Source organism: Aspergillus sydowii (assembly GCF_001890705.1).
Source record: "Aspergillus sydowii CBS 593.65 unplaced genomic scaffold ASPSYscaffold_15, whole genome shotgun sequence".
Taxonomy (NCBI): Eukaryota; Fungi; Ascomycota; class Eurotiomycetes; order Eurotiales; family Aspergillaceae; genus Aspergillus; species Aspergillus sydowii.
Window position 1 is genome coordinate 797720 of NW_024467873.1, and position 21779 is coordinate 819498.

The following is a 21779-nucleotide window of genomic DNA, read 5'->3' on the forward strand; positions in this document are numbered from 1 at the left end:
GATCGACCTCACAGCTTGCATAGACCATCAGGCAGTCCATGCTGAGTTGTCGTCTGAAGGGAACTTGCTTCTTTCCCGGCTCCCTTTATCCCACAAATCCCAACCAGTGACTGGCCAGAGCTCGAGGGCACACGACTGGAGCTTCCTCCGTCCGACCTGCGGGGAAGTGAATCCTTCCAGCAGCAAACAGTCCCATTTCAATCCATCCTGTGGCGAGTTTGGACCAGGTGATTGATCACTTAAGCTCTTCTTCCGGACACCGATTCACTTCTGAGGTGTCTCTCCTTCATGAGGCCCAGTTACGGGCCTTAACCTTCGGGTCACGGGGCCGGGTCGCTTATTACCGTATGTCCTCTCGTTCGGATTGGGAATCTCAGTGTTTCAGATCGTCCACGAGCTTCAATGGAGGAGGCCAGGAGCTCGCCTCCTTCAAGGCAGTTAATCAGCTCCTTTCATGTTGACCGCTCATTTTCCATGGCAATCTTGATCCCCCGCATTTCACGGGCTCGAATACAAAAACTTGATGAGGCGAGGGCGTCTCGGGACTTTCTGTTTGATCGCATTGGCCAACGCAGACCATGTCCATGTCGCAGGCTGCAGGCTGAAAACACTCTTCAGCGCTAAGATTGGGCCTATCAATCAGAGGGCCAGAAACCCCGAGTCCGGATGGTCGAGACTCGTAATAATAAGAATTTATAATAATATGATATATTGATCGGATTATTCCTCCTGCATACCCAGGAGCTCACCCTAGATCAGCCGCTCCTATCGCGCCGAGGACCGCAGTTCCTCCCAGATTTTGTCTCCTGCATTACCTGGTTCTTGGAATACTTACTCGCGATGTGAACATCCAGCTCATTACCAGTCAGTCATGTTGCTATGTCTCTGTCGGCGGGCCAACTCTTCGCCATTTCGGCCACAGAGCGGACATGCTCTACGATCTCCCTGACTGCTACCAGCATCATCATCGTCTCTTTTCTCTCCTCGTCGTCATTCCGCAAGCCAATAAATCGCTTGGTATTCTACGCCTCGTTTGGAAATATCATGGCAAATGTCGCAACTCTCATCTCGCAGTCTGGTATCGGAGCAGGTACGAGCAGCAATTTATGTCAGATTCAAGCTTTCTTGATCCAATGGTTCGTTTTCGTTGTGGAAGTGCAGAGCTGTGCACTCTTGAGTTGTTTAACTGTATTGACGCCGTCAGGTTCATGCCCGCCGACGCCTTATGGACTTTCGCCATGGCGTTCAACGTCTATCTCACCTTCTTTCGGAAATATAACTCAGATCAGCTGCGACGCTTGGAGTGGAAGTACATTGTGTTATGTTATGGCCTACCATTGATGCCCGCATTTACATATTTTTTTATTAAAAGTCCGTCTCGAGGCAAGATTTATGGCTCGGCTATAGTATGTTCACTCCTTTACAGGTTGTGACAGCATTCTTACCCCATCGCAGCTCTGGTGCTGGGTGGCCCCATCATGGGACATCCTACGTATTGCGCTCTTCTACGGCCCGGTGTGGTTCGTCATCTTTGTGACCTTGGCCATATATGCACGAATTGGTAACCTTGTTTGGCGGCGGAGACAACAGCTAAAGGAAGCTGGGGGGATGGATACAACGATTGACGTATCTATCCCGGATGATCCACCTTTTTCTAAGGTCACGGAAATTCGGATTACAAGGGAAGACGCCGCTCCCTTCCGCTTGGATGAGGCCGGGCCCTCCGTAGAGCAGAACTCAAGCTTTGCTTATATTCAGTCGTCGCATCGGCCCTACTCCGTGAATGTCCAGGCAGGCATCGCTCTACCCACCGAGGTTCAGCTCGAGACGATATGCAGCGATAACTCTCCCGACAACCCTCCTCCGGATGACGAGCCCTATCACAATTCGAGAACTACTTCTGAGGTAAACGCCGCAGCTTGGGCGTATACTAAGTATGCCATGCTGTTCTTTGTGGCGTTACTCGTTACCTGGGTGAGTCATCTCTTTCGTTCCCCCCCTTTCAGGGCTACTATTCAAGTACATGGCTGACTTGGAACAGGTCCCGTCGACAGTCAATCGCGTGTACGCACTCGTTTATCCCGACGTATCCAATTTCGGACTGAATTATGCATCGAGTTTTGTCCTTCCGCTGCAGGGTTTTTGGAATAGCCTGATATATATGTCCATATCGTGGCACTGTTTCAAGTCGGCCTTTGCCAATTTTCGTATTAGTCCATTTGGACATGCATACTCCGGTGCTGAGCTGCGACGTCCGTCGAGTGGGAATGACAGCACTCGCAGGCTAACAGTCTAACGGCATGAGCATCCACAACACTCCACAAAAATCTGGCGATAGTAATAGTTTCTGCTTTTTTTAGCGACAATAAAAAAGAACGTTATTAGATTCTCATAATTAGTGTTGAGAATGTTGACAACTATCTGCGTGTAGTAAATGTATTCAAAACACGTGATCGACACGTCGAGTAATTTGCTTTGCGCGGCGCGACGGAGGTACTACTTACATTCCACCGCTTCTCCCCCAACCAACGCAACACTAACAAACTCCTCGCAATTTACTATCTAGTCACCGAACGTCCCCTCAAGTTCACTAGAAATGGCTGAAGGAGCCAACAATCACCGCCGGGAAGACCAATCGCCGTCCCCACCACCTCAGCCACCCATCGCGCAAACCCCCGGACCCCGCGTCACCCGCTTGCAGGAGATCTACTCGCAGGCGCTCGCACGCACACTCCGTTCGAATTCCTATGCCAATTTCGCGTCCTGCTTTCCTACGCCGGCAAAGCATGTCCCCGCTAGTCTGGAGAGTGTATGGCGCCAGCTCAATGCAAAATTAGAGGAAAGTGCGAAGGCCGAGTTTGATGATATTCTGGTCGAAAGAGACGCGATTTCACAGTTGAATGAGCTGGATCGATTAGTCGGGGAGGCGAAAGCCAGGAGGCAAAGGGCAGAGCATGACAGGAAAGAGCATACTGGGGGAGATGACGAGATGGAAGAAGATGAGAAAGAGGGCAATGTACCGTATGAGGTTTTCACCTTTTTTGGACAACTTGGTGGAGAAATAACTAACTCATGGTCACAGGCCGCATACATTACCACCGGATGAGTTATTTAGGGCACATTTAACCCCTCAGTTAGAAAAGACGAAGGGCGTTCTAGAGGGCAAGATACAGGCTACCGAGGCGGAGAATGAGGAGTTGTCACAGCGGGTGCAGGCCCAACGGGTTGAGATTGAGCGCCTGCTAGCTGGCTTGGAGACGGTAGTTGCGGATGTTGAGGGCGCCGCGGCCGCAGCGACTGAGTATGGGAGCAGCAATAACCTTCGCAAGGAGGCTTTACAAATGGACGAAGAGGTCAAGGCAAGATTGGATATATAAGCATTGCACACAACGTTACGGTAAAAGGAAAATTTCCGGGTATCCTATCTACGACAAAAGGGCCTCCATGTCAGGCCCGTTGACCCAACCTTCCTCCACCATGTCTTCAGCGACGACTAGCAGCTCCTTGGGTGCCGTACTCTTGAGTTGGGCTAGTTTCTCCTTTTGGCCCTCGATAGCGGCTGCGATCGCTTCTTTGCATGTCCCATCGCGCTCTTCGTCGCCAGATCCCTCTCTCCGAGCCAATGCCGCGGCGCCTCGATAATACGTTTGAGCATTCCGAAGCAGGGTTGCGCCATATTGCTGGGCCATTCCGTGCTCCCAGGGCGGGAAACCAAGCCTCCATCTGCTCATTTCAGTGTCACCCCTTGCGAGATGGATCTTGGGCAGATTTTCGGCATCCGGAAATTTGGACGCTTTGGTTAGCGCGTCTACGGCAGCGGATAATGCCTGCCATCTGAGGCCAAGCGACTTTTTGAAGGCTTCTGGATCGTGATAAGGAGGCTGTTCTGCGGTGGCTGTGTTGAATGATACAAGCGCATCAGCTTTAGCGCATTGGGCTCCTGGGTCTGCTGAGATATCCAAGTTCGGCGCGAAGGGATTCACCACAGCGGCATATGTCTCGACATCTGTCCGTCCGCTTCGGTAGAGTACCTCGTTCAAAGCAGCATTGAATCTGGCCCGAGCCAACTCTGCCTCATAGTGCCGGCTCGAGCCCTCCACGTATGCGGAAATCTTTTCCTGGAGCAAATCGGTAGAATACTCTTCAACCCAATTGAGCCCAACGCCAGGATCATACGTCAAGAGGTTGCAAAGTGCTGCAAGCGCGTCTAACTGGGCGATGGCCGTGTCCACGAGCGTGTCCTTGGTTACAGGCTCAACAACAGCAGCCCATTGCTCTTGTTCCGAGTCTTTCGGTTCGCCAGAATCAGGGCTTCGTTGCACATCTTGCGCCTGGTCAGGCTGCTCAGGCTGCTGTACCTCCCGGGTCTCCATCTGCCTAATCTGCTCCTGCATCTCAGTATACTTCAATTCCTGGAGCACAAGGCACCGCTGGAAAAGCTCTATCGCTTCTTGCAGAAACTTAGCCCCTTGGTTGAGTTGTTCCTCCACCGGGCGCTTCGTATCGGTAACTGCCTCGGCAAGACTCGTTAAGACCTGGGCTGTGTTGAAGAGCGCATCCGCATTATCCTGCTCCAATTGCAGAGCCGCCCGATGTGAATGCAAGGCTACGCTCAGGACCTCCCCCAGCGGAGTCGTCAGTTGTGCAGCTAATCTCGGGTGCTGCGTGATTTCGTATTGAACTCTCGCCCTATGCAAGGCCTTCGTTAGCTTTACGTCGATAACGGGTAACAGGCCTAATAGGTGCAACAGAGACATACTTGTTATACGCTAAATCAAACGCGTTAGGATGCTTCTGCAGCCCTTCATCGTATGTAGCAATAGCACGCATAAAGAACCGCAGAGATTTTGCCGCATCGCCGGCGCGCCATTTCTCACCGGCTTCTTCCTGTTCGACTCCGACTAGACTTTTAGTCAGTAACCCTCATTCTCGACCTGCACTCTTCGATTTGGGGAACCAACCGGCTAGAAATTCATCTGCTGTTCGAGGAGCCTATAGATATCAACAAATTAATACATGTTTCCCCAAATTGAAGTGATTCAGGCTTGTTCCTAAGGACGCTGTAGGATAGGGTATGATCCATATTACCTGCTGTTGCGCGGATTTCTTCCTCGACTTCGTATCCTTGAGGAATGACTTGGCTTTCGGCATTGTTTGTGTTTATATATAGTTCACTTCAGTAATGTAAATATCTGATCTGGATTAGAAGAAGGCAAGCAAAGACAGCGATAAGTGCGACACGGGACGAAGTATAGAATTCAGCACTTATAATTGCTAGATGACGTTCAGTATTTTTTTAGCCAGAGTAAACCCCCCACTATAACCGATAATGCCCACTATCATCCCACCGCTCTGGCGACCGCTTGCGGGGAGAAAAAAGCTGGGAAATTGGGAGTCCACAGCCTCGGCATGCCGAGCGGGTCGGCTACAAATTGTATACACAAACACCCTATAAATTGCTACGCACTGGGTCTCCCTAGCAAGATAACCATAGCCTGTTCTTGTCTGAGGCTAATTTACCTACGCCACTCCGACTAATGCATCGATTAAAACCCCAACTGTGTCTCAAATTCCCTTGACTTCTCCCCAATTGGCTGAATAAACGTAGAGCTCCTCGAACTCTCGCCCAACTCCTGCACGCCATTAACCAAGTACAAGGGTGTCATCTCGCCATCTTCGCTAAAGAAAATTTTTGCCCTTTCCCTCCTCTTTAGTGTCTGAGCTGTCCCATCAGTGTACGTGATCGTGGAGTTAAACGCCTCGTGCAAATGCCAGTGCCATGGTCCTGCTAATTCCCTCGCAAAGACATGTGCCCCAACCCTCGGCCACTTCTGCCCATCATGCTCAACGAGGTCAATCATCCAATGTGCAAGTGCATGCCAATTTCCGCGCTTGTCGCGCCACAAGAAACTATCCTCAGTCCATGTCGGACTCCATTCACTCGTGTTCCAGCTTTGCGAATGCACAACCTCATACTCATCGTTGTATCCGTCTGCAGAAAAGAAAGTAAGGTCTTCCACGGCCAGCACAATCTCGCCTGTGCGGTTTTCTGACGTCCACAGAGGAAAGGGTGAAGGGTTCGTCGAATGCGGTTCTGTCGAGGCCAGAACTAATTCAAAGGGTGACCACGGGCCCCGGATATCCTGCGCCGTCGAGACAGAAATGTTATTTGGCCATTGCTTGTTCGAGAGGCTAGAGCATTTCTCACGCTCTGGTTCCTCGTTGTCGTCTACACCAATGGCGTAAAGCAGGTATTTCTCATCTGCGGGACTCCAGATCACCTCGGGGTTATGTCGGAAGGGCTTGCTGATGGTGTCGGCGAAATGGTAAGGCCCCTGAGGTCCGCTCCTTGACTCTGCGCGCATGATAAATGAGAACGGTCTCCATCCGCTCAATCCGCAACCGTCTGCGAATTGGGAGGCGACGAGGTGGAAAAGCCTTGGGTCATGCGGGTCTTGCAGGATTGTTCCGCCCCAGGAGGAGTTGCCGTGTGGGCCGAGACGGTTGGAGGCGGTTGCATCGATGGAGTGGTTGTAGCCATTGCTCTTGGTTGCAGGTTGGAGATCGAGGCGCCCGCAGTCGTCGCCGAACCAGCCGGGATCGCATTCGCAAATTCTTTTGGGGTTGGGTGGCCCAAGCCATGATGAACCGGGACGGCAGAGGCCGTTGAGACTGCAATCTTCGTCGGTCTTGCAGGCCTGAGAGGTTGCTGCGTGGGTGACGCAGTAGAGTGCGAAAATACTCGGAAATCGCATGATGAGTAGATATTTTGATATAAGCTAGGTTGTTGTCGGGAAAAGGCGCTTTTGTGCGCTTTTGTGGCTCGCATCCTGGACACGATGAGCAAGGAGGATTCCGCGGGCTAATTCTAACGCGAATTATATGTGGCCAGAGGGTTATTCCATTATGGCTCCAAAGGTGTAGGGTTTCATTATAATCCATGTAGTTGTTTGGTGGATATACTTCTCCCGACGGCCTCAAATATTTACAGGGCGCGGGGCCCCGCACGGAACCAAGAACGGCGCTTGGGATATCAGATAGCTCCAAAGTATTCCGAAGTATGAGGGAAAGAGGCGAAAAAATTTTTTTAAATCATCGGCTAATTTATACTCGATTTTTGGTTTGCTTTTTGGCACAATGTTATCTGGACACATGGAGCGGCAGGATAATTTCCGGTAAGCACATGGCCAATAAATATATAACTAACGCGAGTGATTTGACCAGCGTCATTCAGGAAGTATACACCGTAAGTATATTACACGGTGGAACAACCATAGGCATGTACCCTCCATCTAATGACACTCATAAAGGATAGTGGCTCGGGCTGAACAAACGGCAATCTGGCGCCAGGAGTATCAAAGTGTGAAGTAGACCGTCCAATAAACTGAGATTATGCGTATAATTATTGACCCAACACAAGTTAAAATAACTGTCCCACGGGCCATACTCTGCGAAATAGGACTTACTAAGTAGCACTAGTATTCGACAGTAGCGTCTGCTATTACAACAACAGCTACAGGAGCGTGAGAAGTGTCTAAAGCCAACGGCTCTAGGTGCTGGGACCCTACTCGCCTACCCCAGAACCTGACTTTTGTGACGGAGCAAACATTTATATAGGTGTGCCAAGGCGGGTCTACGTCTTGGGCTATGACTACGAGGTGAGTGTTACTCCGTAGGAAAGGGGTAACTGGAAGAACAGTCTTCCCTGTGCAAATCTTTCGGTCAACGCCAGTCTCCGTCTGAACAGGTTCGCCGACGGGCCTGCGTAATAACTTAATAATCACTTCTACCCAATCACGGAGTCGGATTGTCGTATCAAAGTGCATGGAACCTCAGAATGCCACGCGGTGACGAGTGACATCAGGTTATCGGCATATTGGGTACTGGAGACGGGCTGAAGGGTCTTACCGTCGCCGGTTTCCCTGAGTTTGAGCCGTCTTGGTTGAGCGATCGTTCAATCATTAATCTGTCAACAATTTTAGCGTCAGTCTAACGGGACTCCAAGCCCTGAGAAATTGGACGACCGAGTCATACAGAACGGCTGAGCTGGAGTACAGAAGAAACTGTACCGAAAGAGGAAAACGGATGAATCACGTTCATGGCCGTCCGTCACTGAGAACAAGCCGTGGTTGTTGCTGTGGCCGGTAGGGTCGGAAACGAGGAACTACCGCAGTCGTAAGGGATCAGCAATCAGCTCGGCATTTCCAATTCAACATCGAGATTGTTGTTGTCTCAGAGCATTCAGCATTATTCCCACAAGATAAATTGGCCGGGGCAGAGGGATGGCAGGATGCAGGAAGCCCCATCGGTGGCTCTCACACAGGAATTGGACGGCTGGATCTGACATGTTGGTTGCAGCGACGGCGCAACAGGGATCAACTCGCGTGGCTTTTTGGTTGCCGGGACCAAACGGAGCCCATTTTATTTGTCTCCGACACGTGGCAGCTGATGAAGCCGAGCGCAAAGTAAGAATTAAGATTCATAGATATGATGTATGGTGGATATGGTAGCGTTAGCCTTGTGGTTTCCCAAGGTTGGTTCTCCTGATCAATGTGGTGCTTGGTCCTCTCCTCTTCTGTCGCTGAACCTCGCTCCAGCGCTGACTTCATACCTGCCTGTGTTGGCGACTGGGGGCGGCGATAATAACACGAGTGGAACTACATGGTATGATGCAAGCACCCACTCTCTGCTTCCTACTCGCCGCTGTCCCTTCAAGGAGGGCTCCCTGAATATCCACAGTAAATATACTAGAGTAGAAGACTTCATTTCGTGGAGACAGAGAGAGCAGAGTCGATTCAAAACGGTCAGAAAATACACTTGTCTGGTCCGCCCCACCGCATGCTCTCCTGAATCCTCAGACGGGTCCCTCATCTTCAGCGCCTCTGCCTCACCTGCATGTCACTCCGCTTGGCTTCGACAAACCCTCTCTCTCCTCTTTCTTCCTCCTCTTACTCTTCCTGACTTCCTCCCATCTACTGCACCGATTTGCTCGCATAACTCACAAAGCTTTTGTTCCTGACGCCATTTGCTTTTGACCATCGGACAATAACTTACCGCATTCAACTGAGGTAAGCCACGCTTTTCCCCTTTCGCTCGCCATCGCCTGCGCCTCTGGAGATCCCTCACGCATGACTCCTATTTTTCAATTTTTATTTTTTTTGCGATGACCCTTTTGACTAGCGAACTTTCTTTCGTTTTCTTTTTTGGTTTTCCGACACATTCTCTTTCCCCTCTGTTTTACTGTCGTCTCCACAAATCGGTCTGTCGCTGAGAAATTCATAGCACATATAGACTGCGACGACTGCCTGCGCCCTCAGTTTCGGCATTCAAACATCACAATCGAACATTGTACTGACGGAGGCATGGCGAGACAATCTTCTCTCGATTCAGAACGTCCCATCATGGGCCAGTCCGTAAGTCTATTCCGGCGCCTATGTATCTGTGATAACAGTCTAACACAATACAGAACCGTGCTTCGAAAAGATTCTCGACTGTAAGCGGAAGCCCTTCGATTGCCTCAGAGCGTACAACCGGAAGCCTACCAAGCGGCGACCCTAAGGTTACTGAATATAATAACCTTCGCGAGGGCCTGGATCGTTTGGAAAACAAGCCCCTTACGAAGCAACGATTTGTCCCCAGCACCGAGAAGACCGACAACCTCAGCAAGCTTGCGCTAGGTGCCAAGGTAGAGCGCGCTCTCGGACGGAGAATGACGGGCCAGGACGCCGTCATGCGGGCGAAACCTGCGATGAACGAGAAAGCTGCTGCTTCTGAGCGGTCCTCTTCATGAACTTTATGTCTTCTTGCGGGAATGTTCCCGACCCCAGATGCTTTGAGATACCTTTTCTTTTGTTTGTCGTTTCTGGTTTTTTGCGATCGTTCGTTAGCACTTTTCCTTGATTGTTTATGAAGATTGCGCTCCCCTTAATTTCCCCTTTTTGGCGGATAATGTGGATGAAATTTGATATTTGTCTCAGAAGTTTGTGCTTTCATGTCTCTCATACCCCTCTCATTTCCGCTAAATGTTGATTTTTTGATCATGATGATTGTTTTTGAGTTGCAGATCACTAGGGGCTTGGATCATACTACATCGTCCTGTCTACAACACATGCGTCTGTTTCTTCAAGATGTGCGCCCGGAAGATTTCCGGCTGTAGACTCGCTGCTAGATAAATAAAAGGACACTCAATTATCACGAATGTGCAGTCACTATTCGCTTGTCGGATGTTCCTGCCACCCTACACAATTGCGTCTCTTGCCAACTTCGCGATCTGACCTGCAGACGGCAGAAAAGAAGGCCAGCTGTATGTGGAAGGCGGTCGGTAGTGCCACACTGTAACACTCGTCACTGTCACCACCACAATTGGGGAACATCGCTCTTTGCAATTTGACCAATTCCAAGTCATTCGTGAACGTCGCTCTTCGATTCTGCTTCTCCACACCCAATTATATTTGCCCACCCTTCTACATTTCTAAAAGAGCCTTCTACACTTCTATCTTGCTTTAACTAAGCTTTGATCTCACTTCGACCTTGGCATCTGTATTCGCCTTTCAGGACCTTTCCCCGACATCGATTTCAATTCAAATTGATCGCACAAGAATTTCCTCCGTTCCCAACCCCAATCCACCTCCACGCAACCCTCTCAGACGCATTTCGCCCTCTATCTTAGGTCTCGGACACTTCTCGCACGAGGTCGCTTCGTTTTCCTGAAGAATATTTTTCACTTGCTTGGAGCTGTGGGTTGCCCGATGCCACTTTGTGTTCCTTCCTACCCCATTCATCCACCCGTGCTTAGCCGCAATGTATACTGATACAGTCTCCTGAACAGTTGAGCGAAAGCTGTTATTAGATCTTTCGCCCCATTCTTGCATTACAATAGAGGCCTTATTTTATCGCTATTTCTCGCCCTGTATCCTCGATTTTCCCGCCCTGCTAGATTCTCTTTGCGACCCGGCTTTCGAAAAGTTACGTTCACAAACACAATGGCCGACACAACCCAGATTCCCATGAATGGCACCTACCACGCACAGCCTGCTTATCCCGATTCATACAATCATGCGCACACTGCTGTCAACAGTGTTTCGAACTTCCAGCCGGCACAGTCCTCCACGCCTTCCAACGCCCCATCCAACGACCAGAAAAATGGTATTTCCAAGGACGAGGTTGGGTGGTATTTCGTTGAGCAATACTATACCAACATGAGCCGTAGTCCGGATAAATTACACCTTTTCTACTCTCGACGATCGCAGCTTGTATTCGGTACAGAGGCCGAATCCGTTCCGGTTTCCGTTGGCCAAAAGGTGCGTCAATTTTACCAAGTCCTCCTTGCATGCCAAACAACGTGCCCGCGAGTATTGACATTATCCTTTTTTTGCAGGCTATTCAAGAGAAAATTAAGCAACTTGACTTTCAGGACTGCAAAGTTCGCGTATTGAACGTCGATGCTCAGGCCTCGTTCGAGAACATCCTCATCTCGGTGATTGGCGAGATCTCCAACAAGCAGGAACCCTCTCGCAAGTTCGTGCAGACCTTTGTTTTGGCCGAGCAACCTAATGGCTACTATGTTCTCAATGATGTTTTCAGGTACCTGGCCGATGAAGAAGAGGTCACCGACGAGGCTGCCGTCTCGGACAACGTCGCCGAAGAACCTGAGCTCCAGGCACCTGCCCAGACTGCCGTTGAAACTACCCCAGAGGCCGAAGACTCAAAAGTGGATAGTGAGGTGGCTGCTGCTAAAGTGGACGAGAAGCTCGAAGACGTCGAAGGATCCAAAGCAGAAACACCTGCTGCTGCTGAACCCACTCCTCAGACCAATGGAACCGAGAAGAACGAACCCGCTGCCGAAGCTGCAGAGGAACCTGCCGCCACGGCTGAGGCCGAATCCTTGAAGCCTGAGCAGCCTGCGACCCCCAAATCGACCCCAGCTCCCCCAGTGCAGAAGGAGGCTCAAGCTCCCGCCAAAGAGCCAGCCGCTCCCTCCAAGGCTCTTCCAAAGACTTGGGCTAACATTGCCTCTAAGGTTGGCGCTACTGCACCTGTTGTCCCTGCCATCCCTGCTGCCCCGGCTAAGTCTGCCGCTGCGACTTCCACTGCCCCCCAGCCTGCCGCACCGGCTCCTGCTGCTGCTGCTGCTGCCGCCGCCGCCGCGCCGGCTACTACCGCGGCTCCTGTTCCTGAGAGTGTACCTAGTCAACCATCTTCCACAGACGGTTCTGGCTGGCAGACTGCAGGCCATGATCACAAGAAGTCCCAGGCCCGCTCCGGTGACAACCAGGCCGTCCTTGGCTATATCAAGAACGTCACTGAAAAGGTCAATGCGGATTTGCTCAGAGAAACCCTCGAGCGCTTTGGAAAGCTTACCCATTTCGACGTGAGCCGTCAGAAGGTATCTTCATTCCATTACTCGACAATGAAATGCTGGTTTTTACTGACATCATTTCCCCTAGAACTGTGCTTTCATCGAATTTGCTGACCGTGCCGGCTACAACGCCGCCGCCGCTGCAAACCCTCACCAGATTGGAACCGAACAAGTTAAGGTCGAGGAACGCCGGCCTCGTGGGAGCGTTTACGGCGGGAATGCCAACTATGGACCCGGACGTGGTGGTGCCGGCCGTGGCCGTGGCGATCGTGCCGGCAGCCAGGGTCGCGGTGGTTTCCAGCGTGATGGACGTGGAGGCTTCGCTCCTCGAGGTCGCGGTGGAAACACCAATGCCAAGGGACGCAACCAGAGCCAGGCTGCTTGAAGCGTGTCCTTCGCCAATAAGAAAAGGTAAAAAGAATGAGGCCGTTTCTTGTGACACAGTCTCATTGCATATTTCGGTCGTATGACTCTTAACCTTTCACCTGGTTCGAGACGGCATGCAAGGCTTTTTCCGTTTGTATGCTTCTGTGATCCAGGACATGTATTACTCTCCCCCATTTACTGATAATGACATGTGTTATGCGACGCCCTACCCCTTATCACAATGCATATTAGCGGTTGGAAAAAGTGTCATACTCATTTCCATTTCTAGCTGAGGGTTTCATTTGGCAGGTCCTTCATGACCTTTTGTTTCTATCCTTGTGTTGCCATGATATTTATTTCACTTTTAGCATAGCGAGCTCAATGCCCGTATTGTTAATATTTTTTTCCTTTCTTTTTATTTCACTCCATCTTTTTTTTTCTTACTGTTTTTTTACTTTTCTCACCTAGCATACTTTCCTTGCATTCATATTGAGGATGGTGCCTAGATGACGATGTTTTTATTTTTCATATTTCAACATGAATCATGAACTGGCCGTGAGCCTGTGATGGCTATTGAGCGCTTCATGAGAAGATGGCTGTCGAGTGCCTCATCGGAGGTGCGTGGGCATGTAAGAAAGGACATGAAGCCTCGATACAGGAGATAATCATCGAAAATATCATACAATATGTATTCAGTATTATTATAAGCCAATAAAGAACTACGGGGATAATGCTCGGACCCGTCTTCCAAGGTCCTTTGGTCCAGGCTGTCCACAAATCTGAAAGTTCCAGTGTTGTCCTTCGCAGGCAGAGGATACCCAGCCATTTGCATCTCCGGGTCCGGACGATCTACGGTACAGGCCGCAGAAAGGAAAATTGAGTGAGTGCCTGGCAACCACTGTGGGAGGAAGTGGAAAGTTCTCGTGGGCGGAGTCCGTAGTACAGGAGCCGGGGCGACATCAAGACCAACAGCGTGAAAGGATCTGACAGTACAATACTGAAATTTCAGAAATATGATTGGTCCGGTAGCCACATTTGGTGGAGCGGAACATTCTAGATTGAGAGCCTGCAGAATGAGGTAAAATCGAGTGTACGAGGTATCTCCAGGTTGCTCCTGAGGACGGCGAATGGGATTGTCTAGATGATTGAAATTTGCTTTTGATAGAAGACAGAGAGGTTGGAGAGTGAGAGCTGGGGCCAATTGAGACGGGACCGCTGAATGTTAGTGGTGAATCGCAGACGAGGCTGAAAGCAGGCAGAGAGTGGAAGGCGCTGGAACAGGAAGTGACCAGAAGGGGCGGAGAAGGTGTGGAAGTTGCTGGATCACCGTGGAAAGTTTCGTCCCTCCAGGCCCAAAGAAACATTAAGTCTCCCGCTTTCACCTCGCCCTCTTTTTTTCTTTTATCCATCCATCCTCCTCCCTTTCCTTCTCTTTCTCATACCTCTCCCGTGTGCTTAAATACTCCCTTTCCTCCCTCATTTCTATACTCTCCATTGCATCTTCGTCTGTGTGGCTGCCTTCTTCCTCTCACCGCTCCCCTCGATTTCTGTAAGTTTCCAACCCCGCTCCGTTTCTCGGAGCTTTCTTGTCTTTCCAGAGCTTGCCCTATTTTGTGGCTGTTCCACGTACGGGCGAATCTACTTCTGTGGATTTTCTCACTTGCCACCCGATGCATTTGGCCGAGGAAGTCGAAGTCGAAGACGAAGAAAACTAGCTAACAAATCTACTTTTTTGCACAGATCTTAAACCCTCACAATGTCTGAGACCTTCGAGTTCCAGGCTGAGATCTCTCAGCTTCTCTCGCTGATTATCAACACTGTCTACTCCAACAAGGAAATTTTCCTGCGAGAGATCATTTCCAACTCTTCCGATGCCCTTGACAAGATTCGCTATGAGTCTCTGTCTGACCCCTCCAAGCTCGACTCGGGCAAGGACCTTCGCATCGACATCATCCCCGACGCGGAAAACAAGACTCTAACCATTCGTGATACCGGTATTGGTATGACCAAGGCTGTAAGTTCTTGTCGCAATTCATTCCTATCGATGAGTTTCATACTAACAACCCTTCTCAGGATCTCATCAACAACCTGGGTACTATTGCCCGCTCTGGCACCAAGCAGTTCATGGAAGCTCTCTCCGCTGGTGCTGATATCTCCATGATCGGTCAGTTCGGTGTCGGTTTCTACTCTGCCTACCTTGTTGCCGACCGCGTCACTGTCATCTCTAAGCACAACGATGATGAGCAATACATCTGGGAGTCCGCCGCTGGTGGTACATTCACTCTCACTCAGGACACTGAGGGCGAGGCTCTTGGCCGTGGTACCAAGATGATCTTCCACCTCAAGGATGAGCAGGCCGAGTACCTTCAGGAGAGCCGTATCAAGGAGGTTGTCCGCAAGCACTCCGAGTTCATTTCCTACCCAATCTACCTCCACGTCCTGAAGGAGACTGAGAAGGAGGTTCCTGATGAGGAGGCTGAGAGCAAGGAAGAGGGCGATGACGAGAAGAAGCCCAAGATCGAGGAGGTCGACGAGGATGAGGAGAAGAAGGAGAAGAAGACCAAGACCGTCAAGGAATCCAAGATCGAAGAGGAGGAACTCAACAAGACCAAGCCTATTTGGACTCGCAACCCAGCTGATATTACCGAGGAGGAGTATGCTGCTTTCTACAAGTCTCTTTCCAACGACTGGGAAGACCACCTTGCTGTCAAGCACTTCTCCGTCGAGGGTCAGCTCGAGTTCCGTGCCATCCTCTACGTTCCCAAGCGTGCTCCCTTCGATCTCTTTGAGACCAAGAAGACCAAGAACAATATCAAGCTCTACGTCCGCCGTGTTTTCATCACTGACGATGCCACTGATCTCATCCCTGAATGGCTTGGCTTCGTCAAGGGTGTTGTCGATTCTGAGGACCTTCCTCTCAACCTGTCTCGTGAGACCCTGCAACAGAACAAGATCATGAAGGTTATCAAGAAGAACATCGTCAAGAAGACTCTTGAGCTCTTCACCGAAATTGCTGAGGACCGCGAGCAGTTCGACAAGTTCTACAGCGCCTTCGCTAAGAACATCAAGCTTGGTATCCACGAGGATGCTCAGAACCGCAACACTCTTGCCAAGCTCCTCCGCTACCAGTCAACCAAGTCCGGTGACGAGACCACTTCCCTCACCGATTATGTTACCCGCATGAAGGAGCACCAGAAGCAGATCTACTACATCACCGGCGAGTCCATCAAGGCCGTTGCCAAGTCTCCCTTCCTTGACAGCCTGAAGCAGAAGGACTTCGAGGTTCTGTTCCTTGTTGATCCCATTGATGAATACGCTTTCACTCAGCTCAAGGAATTCGATGGCAAGAAGCTTGTCGACATCACCAAGGACTTCGAGCTTGAGGAGACCGAGGAGGAGAAGGCCGAGCGTGAGAAGGAGGAGAAGGAGTTCGAGGACCTTGCCAAGGCCCTGAAGAACATCCTCGGCGACAAGGTCGAGAAGGTTGTTGTCTCTCACAAGCTCATCGGCTCTCCTTGTGCTATCCGTACCGGCCAATTCGGTTGGTCCGCTAACATGGAGCGTATCATGAAGGCCCAGGCCCTCCGTGACACCTCCATGAGCTCTTACATGTCCTCCAAGAAGACCTTCGAGATTTCCCCTAAGTCTTCCATTGTCAAGGAGCTTAAGAAGAAGGTCGAGGCCGACGGCGAGAGCGACCGCACCGTCAAGTCTATCACCCAGCTCCTCTACGAGACCTCTCTTCTGGTTTCTGGCTTCACCATTGATGAGCCTGCCAGCTTCGCTGAACGTATCCACAAGCTCGTTTCTCTTGGTCTGAACATCGACGAGGAGGCTGAGGCTGAGCCCGCTACCACTGAGGAGGCTCCCGCCGCTGCCACAACTGGCGAGAGCGCCATGGAGGAAGTTGACTAGATCAACTGATGAGCGAAGGAAAAAAAAGGTTAAAAAACGAGATGTAAACATCTTTTTTTACGACACTAAACTGCTTCGGCTTATTTCTTTAATTGACGGAATGGCAGAAGATAATGTCTTTCATGTTATCAACGATGTCAATCTCGATGGCGTTATGAGCGTTCTAATTTATTAAACCAAATGCAATATTGGCCTGGTTGTTCTATCTCAACTCCCTTTTGTAAAATTTTCGTAGAATATGCGTAATATGTCAAACAGTCAAACCCAGTCTAGTCTCACTCAGTGGGGGACTATTTAAAATCCTTTTACTTCATCGTTGAACTAGTACGCCGTGGAAAAACAACATCGTATAGGCTTCAAGATCTACAGAGACTCGTAGCTACCTATCCAGGCAGCTGTATTAGCAAACGCTTTTTGAGGATGGATACGAAGATTTCCCTGTATACAAACCAAAAATTTATTTTAGGAATAATCCCCTGGCTGAAACATATATAAATCGTAGAGATACGAGGGGGTAGGTGAAACTTCAAGAGATAGATTATTCAATTTACTCCAAAACTCCAGATTTAGTAAACTGTCAATTTGCGCCATTTCAAGAATACGGGGGTATGAGTAAGAATGTGATTTCCGTGGTTTAACCATTTGATAGCCACGAAAGAGGAAAGAAATAGGTGAGAATGCATAGGATATATGAAGGTATAGAAAGAGGTATAGAAAGAGGTATAGAAAGAGGTATAGGAAGAGAGATAAGGGGGAATCGATAACGCCGGATATGAGGCGGAGTAAAAAGCCTCAAAATGCATGGTATCATATCATGCCTACCAACCGCCAGACGCCAACCCAGATACTTTGATGAGAGTGGAAGATAGGTCAGGAATGAAGGGTTTAAAAAAAAAAAAAGGTTCGTGATCGTGTACGACATAATGCCGCTAGAAGGGCCGAAACGAAGGGTGCATGATGTAAATACCAAGACCGCTCGGCTGTTGACACGAAGGTCGTCGTCCAGCGGTCTTTTCTGTTTCTGTGTTGAGAATGGTCTAATCGCTGGTGCAATACCAATCAAAACGCCATTCGGAGAAACTTCGTGAAGACAAGCCCCAGCTCTTCGCTAGCCAGAGAGCAAGCCCTCCAACAACGCCAAAACTGCCCACAATTTGGACAATGGCCCAGCCTCGCTGTTTAAGATCCTCAGACCACCGGACGATACCGAGTGGATCGAGAGGACTAATGCTAGCAATATGATATTCAACGCTCTGGCCATTTTGGGTCCGGACAAGAACGCCTCCATTTGGCCTGTCAACTGTAGATGGCACACCAAGTCCGCAGAAGCCAGGAGTTTGCGTGACTGGAATAAGAGAGCCATCTACGACACATTCTCCTAGTCGCTCAGTCAGCCAGACAGCTCGCTCGCCCCTTGCGAGTGCTGAATATCGTTCACGCTCGTTTTGGAGGCTTTGCTGTAGTTCTGATGCCCATTTCGCCAATTGGATTCGAGCGCGCTTCTCCTCGTGCCTCGAGTAATCGGATATCCGCGCCATCGTGTAACTAGATCCAAATCCATACTGACTAGGAGAAAAAGATAAAGCATTGTTCTGCAGTGGAGTTTGTCGGTGGTTTGTCATTTCTCTTTGTCGCTGCGCAAGTTTGTTAGCCGCCGAATGACGGATCCAGGTCATATTTTCGCGATCAAAGATGGCGTGGACCAAAGGAGCAAGGTCGGAGGCAACCAATGGCTGTACGTAGTCAGGGCTCATCAATGTACTAGCATCCATGATGGAATCATCAATTGACTTTGCCGACGAAACCGGGAAAGGAGGTTCATCAATATCCGGAGATGTCTCTCCAAGAAGGTGGAAAAGCTTCAGCGAAACTGCTCTAGCTTCCTCGTGAAATGAATATTTGAGGTTTAATATTTGATTTGAGGTCAACAGATCTGACTTGGCTATGATAGGAATCACATTAGCCCAGGAGCTAAGCTTGCTGATGCACTCTATGTCAGAATGGAGTGTATCTAGAACCGTGAGTCAATGAAATCTAATTCATCATTTAGAGGGGTGGGGGACGTACCCTGTGATATGAAATATAGAATGGCGTCCACCTGAGACCCTCCATTACCTGCCAGCATGTTCTGGAAGTCGGTGTTCGAACAATCAAGTGCTGAGGCGGCACGGAGAAGCTGTTGGCTGATATATTGGATAATGACGTCGACCTGCGCAGTCTGATTTAGCCGGCTTCCCTGTATATCGACGAAGCAAATATTGCGCTCGAGGACAACTTCGCCCGAGCTTTTCCGTCTTCGAAGGACACGGGAGTCTTCGAGATCTGACCACCAACTGGGATAAGGCTTCGAGCTAGCGTAGATCTCGGAAATGTATGTGGGGACGTGGGTTGGCCGACTTGAGGTGCGGGGTGATCCACCGTGATGCGAAAGAGACAGCGCGGAGGACGATTCACAAAATGGGTCAACATGGACAATGTCTTCGCAAACCTGTACGATGGACTTGATGAGGGACGTTTTGCCAGAGCCTCGTAGGTGTCAGCCAGTCAGGTCTCAAATATCAAACGCCTATCCATGTGTATTCTTACCAGATGACCCCGCCATAAGTAGTTTCATCCGACCAAGTGCTTTGCCTTTGTCTGTAAATGGTCTTCGATCAGGAATTGTGATGCTCGGCATAATCAGTTGTGACATGGTGTCGGAACTCGCGTTGAGCGTGGGACGGGAGTCCTCATCTTCTTCGCCGGAAGCAACTGCCTGACTGCTGAGATCATCTGTGATGGAGATTTCATCGAGATGTCTCGTGGATTGGTTGGTGATTGACTTGGGGCTGCTTGGAAGGGACGATGGTTCATCGGGATTCAAAAGGTTCAGCGGAGTTAGAGGTCGAGGAGATGTGAAGTTAGAAAAAGCGAACGGTGCATCTAGCTTGTTGTGGCGAGTAGAATCGAAATCCTTGATACTTGAGCTTTGATGTGTCTCTGGGGAAGCACAACCAGAATCCTCCTCCAAATTGTTGCTCCATTGTTGAGGGGATGCGGGCGAGGCTGAAACGGTGACAGGCTTGCTGACAGACGGGGAATCCAACTCCGGAAGCGAAGCAGTTACATCCGAAGCACCGGAGATTGATTCATCGAAGCTCTGTACCCCGTACATACTATCTCTTGGATTATCGGATTCAACTGGGGAGAGCTCAGAGCCATCAGGGTGAGGACTGCGCGAGAGGAAGAAAGTGGATGGAGTAGTACTGCGGGGATCAATCCACTGCTGTTGTTCAACAGAGTGCTTGCGAGAGCGCGGAAGAGCGACGTCCGGGACAGGTGGCCTCATGGTGAACTAAATGCTGTAACCACAGACGTCAAACAGACGATGCAAGGCGAGAGGAATAGAGACATTGAAGAGATGGAGTTGATGTTGGTGATGAAGAGCGAGGTCCCAATGGTGGGCTGGTCTGGTATTGTCAGATGTGGTCACGTTCCTGGAAAATTCCTCCCAGACCCCCGCATCCTTACGGTCACAGCGATACGTATGAGAGTGGTGGGCTGACAGGCTACTACTTGTCTGATGATCCTCTCATTCAACACAGCTGGTTCAGGTTCGACCGGGATTGTTGTTTCAGAGTCTACTGACCTACTTCGGAGGAGCATCGGATGAGGTCGATGTCCAAGACTGCTAAAGACTGCTTGTGCTTGACCGTCCCATGGGATTAATATTCTCCGACTTCGCAGGCTCCAGTTTGATCTCGACACCTACCGTAGTGCTACTACCCCTTCTGACTTAGCGTTGATGTCGGTTCTTCCAGCCACAAGCTCTTTGAGCTTTCTCAGTGGCTCGATCATGCAATATCAATTTGGGAGGAGGGGGGGAATCTCTGTCATGATAACAAATGGGGGACCATGTTCGGTTGTCTTGAGTGCTAGTGCCAACCAATCTATTTTTCACGCTAGACTGAGATATTACATGCGCCTGTCCAGACTCCAGAGAGGTGGCCATTCCGTCCTCGACAGAGCGACTAGCCTTTTCTCGCGTGAATGGCGCTGTTTGATGTGAATTTTAGTGTTGTGGCTGATTTCGAGCCCTGTCGGCGCAGGTTGACGCAACTGGCAAAAGATCGGCAAGAAGGATTTAGTGACTGATTACTGGGTTCGACTTCGACGGTCCATATGCACTGGGTGTTGCTATGGTCGATGGGGTGGTTAACTACAAGCTGCAGTCTGTGATCTGAGCAAGTCGATTACCGTTTGGAGGCGGGCGAAGGGGAAAGGCTCCGATTCCGAGTCCCAGGCCTGCCTCAGCCGCTCAAGGGAACCCTCCCAAGCGCGAGAGTGCCCCCCCAATCCAACCGATGGCAAGATTAAAACCTTTTAGCGCAACTGCCGCCAGGAAAAGCGCACTAGAAGGTTCCGAAGCAGTAGAAAAGGCCGCGATGCTGCAAAAAGAACTTTAACCTAAATAATATTGCATGCTCTGTTTCACTTCCGTCTCCCCATTCCGTGCATCTGCAATATAATTCCGCTGGGTCGAGAGGATAAAATTTCAGTAGGCCTGATTCGCCACAGCTGTTGCAGCGAATCGGGGCAGCCGAGTAGAATTCCAACAGTCGAGCTCTCCCGAATGGGCCCCATCATGGCCCATGGGTGGGGAGGAGGCTAGAGACCAGAACCTGCGAGGCTGCGAGGAGCGACTGCCCGGTCGGCTCCGTGCCTAAGTTTTGAATCATGAAGCCGAAGTCTGTCAGTTTTGGAGAGGCCGTCGAGTCGCCGGCAATAATCCCAGCGAAGATCTAAATCAGATGCGCAGCCGTGGGCGGCCAATGGATGGCAAAGCAAGATAAAAGACAGTGTCAGGCCAGGGTTGAACTTGAATCGTCTATTCCCAGTGGAGCAGGTAGTAACTGAACCTGGGACTGTCGGCGCAGTAGCGATTAATCGTTCGAAGTTAGAGCCGGGCGTTCTCGCTCGTGTTCCACTCCGTTGCGACTTTGGCTCCCACTCCAACCCTCGTCCTTCGTCTCGGAGCCTTCCCCACGCTCTGTCGCTCTCTCGCTTCGATTCTCCCTCCGCGAGGGCCTTTTATTATCGCCTGGAACATATCAGCCCGGCCTCTGTTGTTTGATTATTCTGCTCGCTCGTGGACCGTGTA

At 50.3% G+C, this 21779-nt stretch overlaps 7 protein-coding genes across 7 annotated transcripts; 4 read left to right on the forward strand and 3 right to left on the reverse strand.

The window, feature by feature from the left end:
- Positions 1-879: 879 nt before the first annotated feature.
- On the forward strand, positions 880-3377 carry ASPSYDRAFT_61911 (putative cAMP receptor-like protein; the record flags this gene model as incomplete). Its single annotated transcript, XM_040850052.1, has 6 exons — positions 880-1136; positions 1205-1406; positions 1456-1974; positions 2042-2117; positions 2607-3021; positions 3083-3377. The coding sequence occupies 6 exons, from the start codon at positions 880-882 to the stop codon at positions 3375-3377; spliced, it is 1764 nt and encodes a 587-aa protein (XP_040697776.1).
- Positions 3378-3425: 48 nt separating this feature from the next.
- Positions 3426-5151, reverse strand: ASPSYDRAFT_161989 (uncharacterized protein; the record flags this gene model as incomplete). Its single annotated transcript, XM_040843046.1, has 4 exons — positions 3426-4689; positions 4760-4901; positions 4962-4992; positions 5089-5151. 4 exons carry the CDS (start codon positions 5149-5151, stop codon positions 3426-3428), a joined length of 1500 nt encoding a protein of 499 aa, XP_040697777.1.
- A 377-nt stretch (positions 5152-5528) lies between these two features.
- ASPSYDRAFT_50742 (glycoside hydrolase family protein) lies at positions 5529-7098 on the reverse strand. The gene has a single exon (XM_040848141.1). The coding sequence runs from the start codon at positions 6753-6755 to the stop codon at positions 5547-5549; it is 1209 nt and encodes a 402-aa protein (XP_040697778.1). The 5' UTR covers positions 6756-7098; the 3' UTR covers positions 5529-5546.
- Positions 7099-9362: 2264 nt separating this feature from the next.
- Positions 9363-9790, forward strand: ASPSYDRAFT_61914 (uncharacterized protein; the record flags this gene model as incomplete). Its single annotated transcript, XM_040850053.1, has 2 exons — positions 9363-9413; positions 9467-9790. 2 exons carry the CDS (start codon positions 9363-9365, stop codon positions 9788-9790), a joined length of 375 nt encoding a protein of 124 aa, XP_040697779.1.
- Positions 9791-10982: 1192 nt separating this feature from the next.
- On the forward strand, positions 10983-12743 carry ASPSYDRAFT_161755 (NTF2 and RRM domain protein; the record flags this gene model as incomplete). Its single annotated transcript, XM_040843027.1, has 3 exons — positions 10983-11300; positions 11378-12385; positions 12447-12743. 3 exons carry the CDS (start codon positions 10983-10985, stop codon positions 12741-12743), a joined length of 1623 nt encoding a protein of 540 aa, XP_040697780.1.
- Positions 12744-14480: 1737 nt separating this feature from the next.
- On the forward strand, positions 14481-16639 carry hsp90 (chaperone Hsp90; the record flags this gene model as incomplete). The annotated part of the gene is made up of 2 exons (XM_040850054.1): positions 14481-14738; positions 14798-16639. 2 exons carry the CDS (start codon positions 14481-14483, stop codon positions 16637-16639), a joined length of 2100 nt encoding a protein of 699 aa, XP_040697781.1.
- A 1037-nt stretch (positions 16640-17676) lies between these two features.
- ASPSYDRAFT_36203 (uncharacterized protein) lies at positions 17677-19967 on the reverse strand (the record flags this gene model as incomplete). Its single annotated transcript, XM_040845401.1, has 3 exons — positions 17677-18650; positions 18707-19165; positions 19226-19967. 3 exons carry the CDS (start codon positions 19965-19967, stop codon positions 17677-17679), a joined length of 2175 nt encoding a protein of 724 aa, XP_040697782.1.
- Positions 19968-21779: the final 1812 nt, after the last annotated feature.

What these genes read in the sequence shown, in the direction of transcription:
- ASPSYDRAFT_50742 (XM_040848141.1), bottom strand. Translation starts at nt 6,755, where the DNA reads ATGCGATTTCCGAGTATTTTCGCACTCTACTGCGTCACCCACGCAGCA.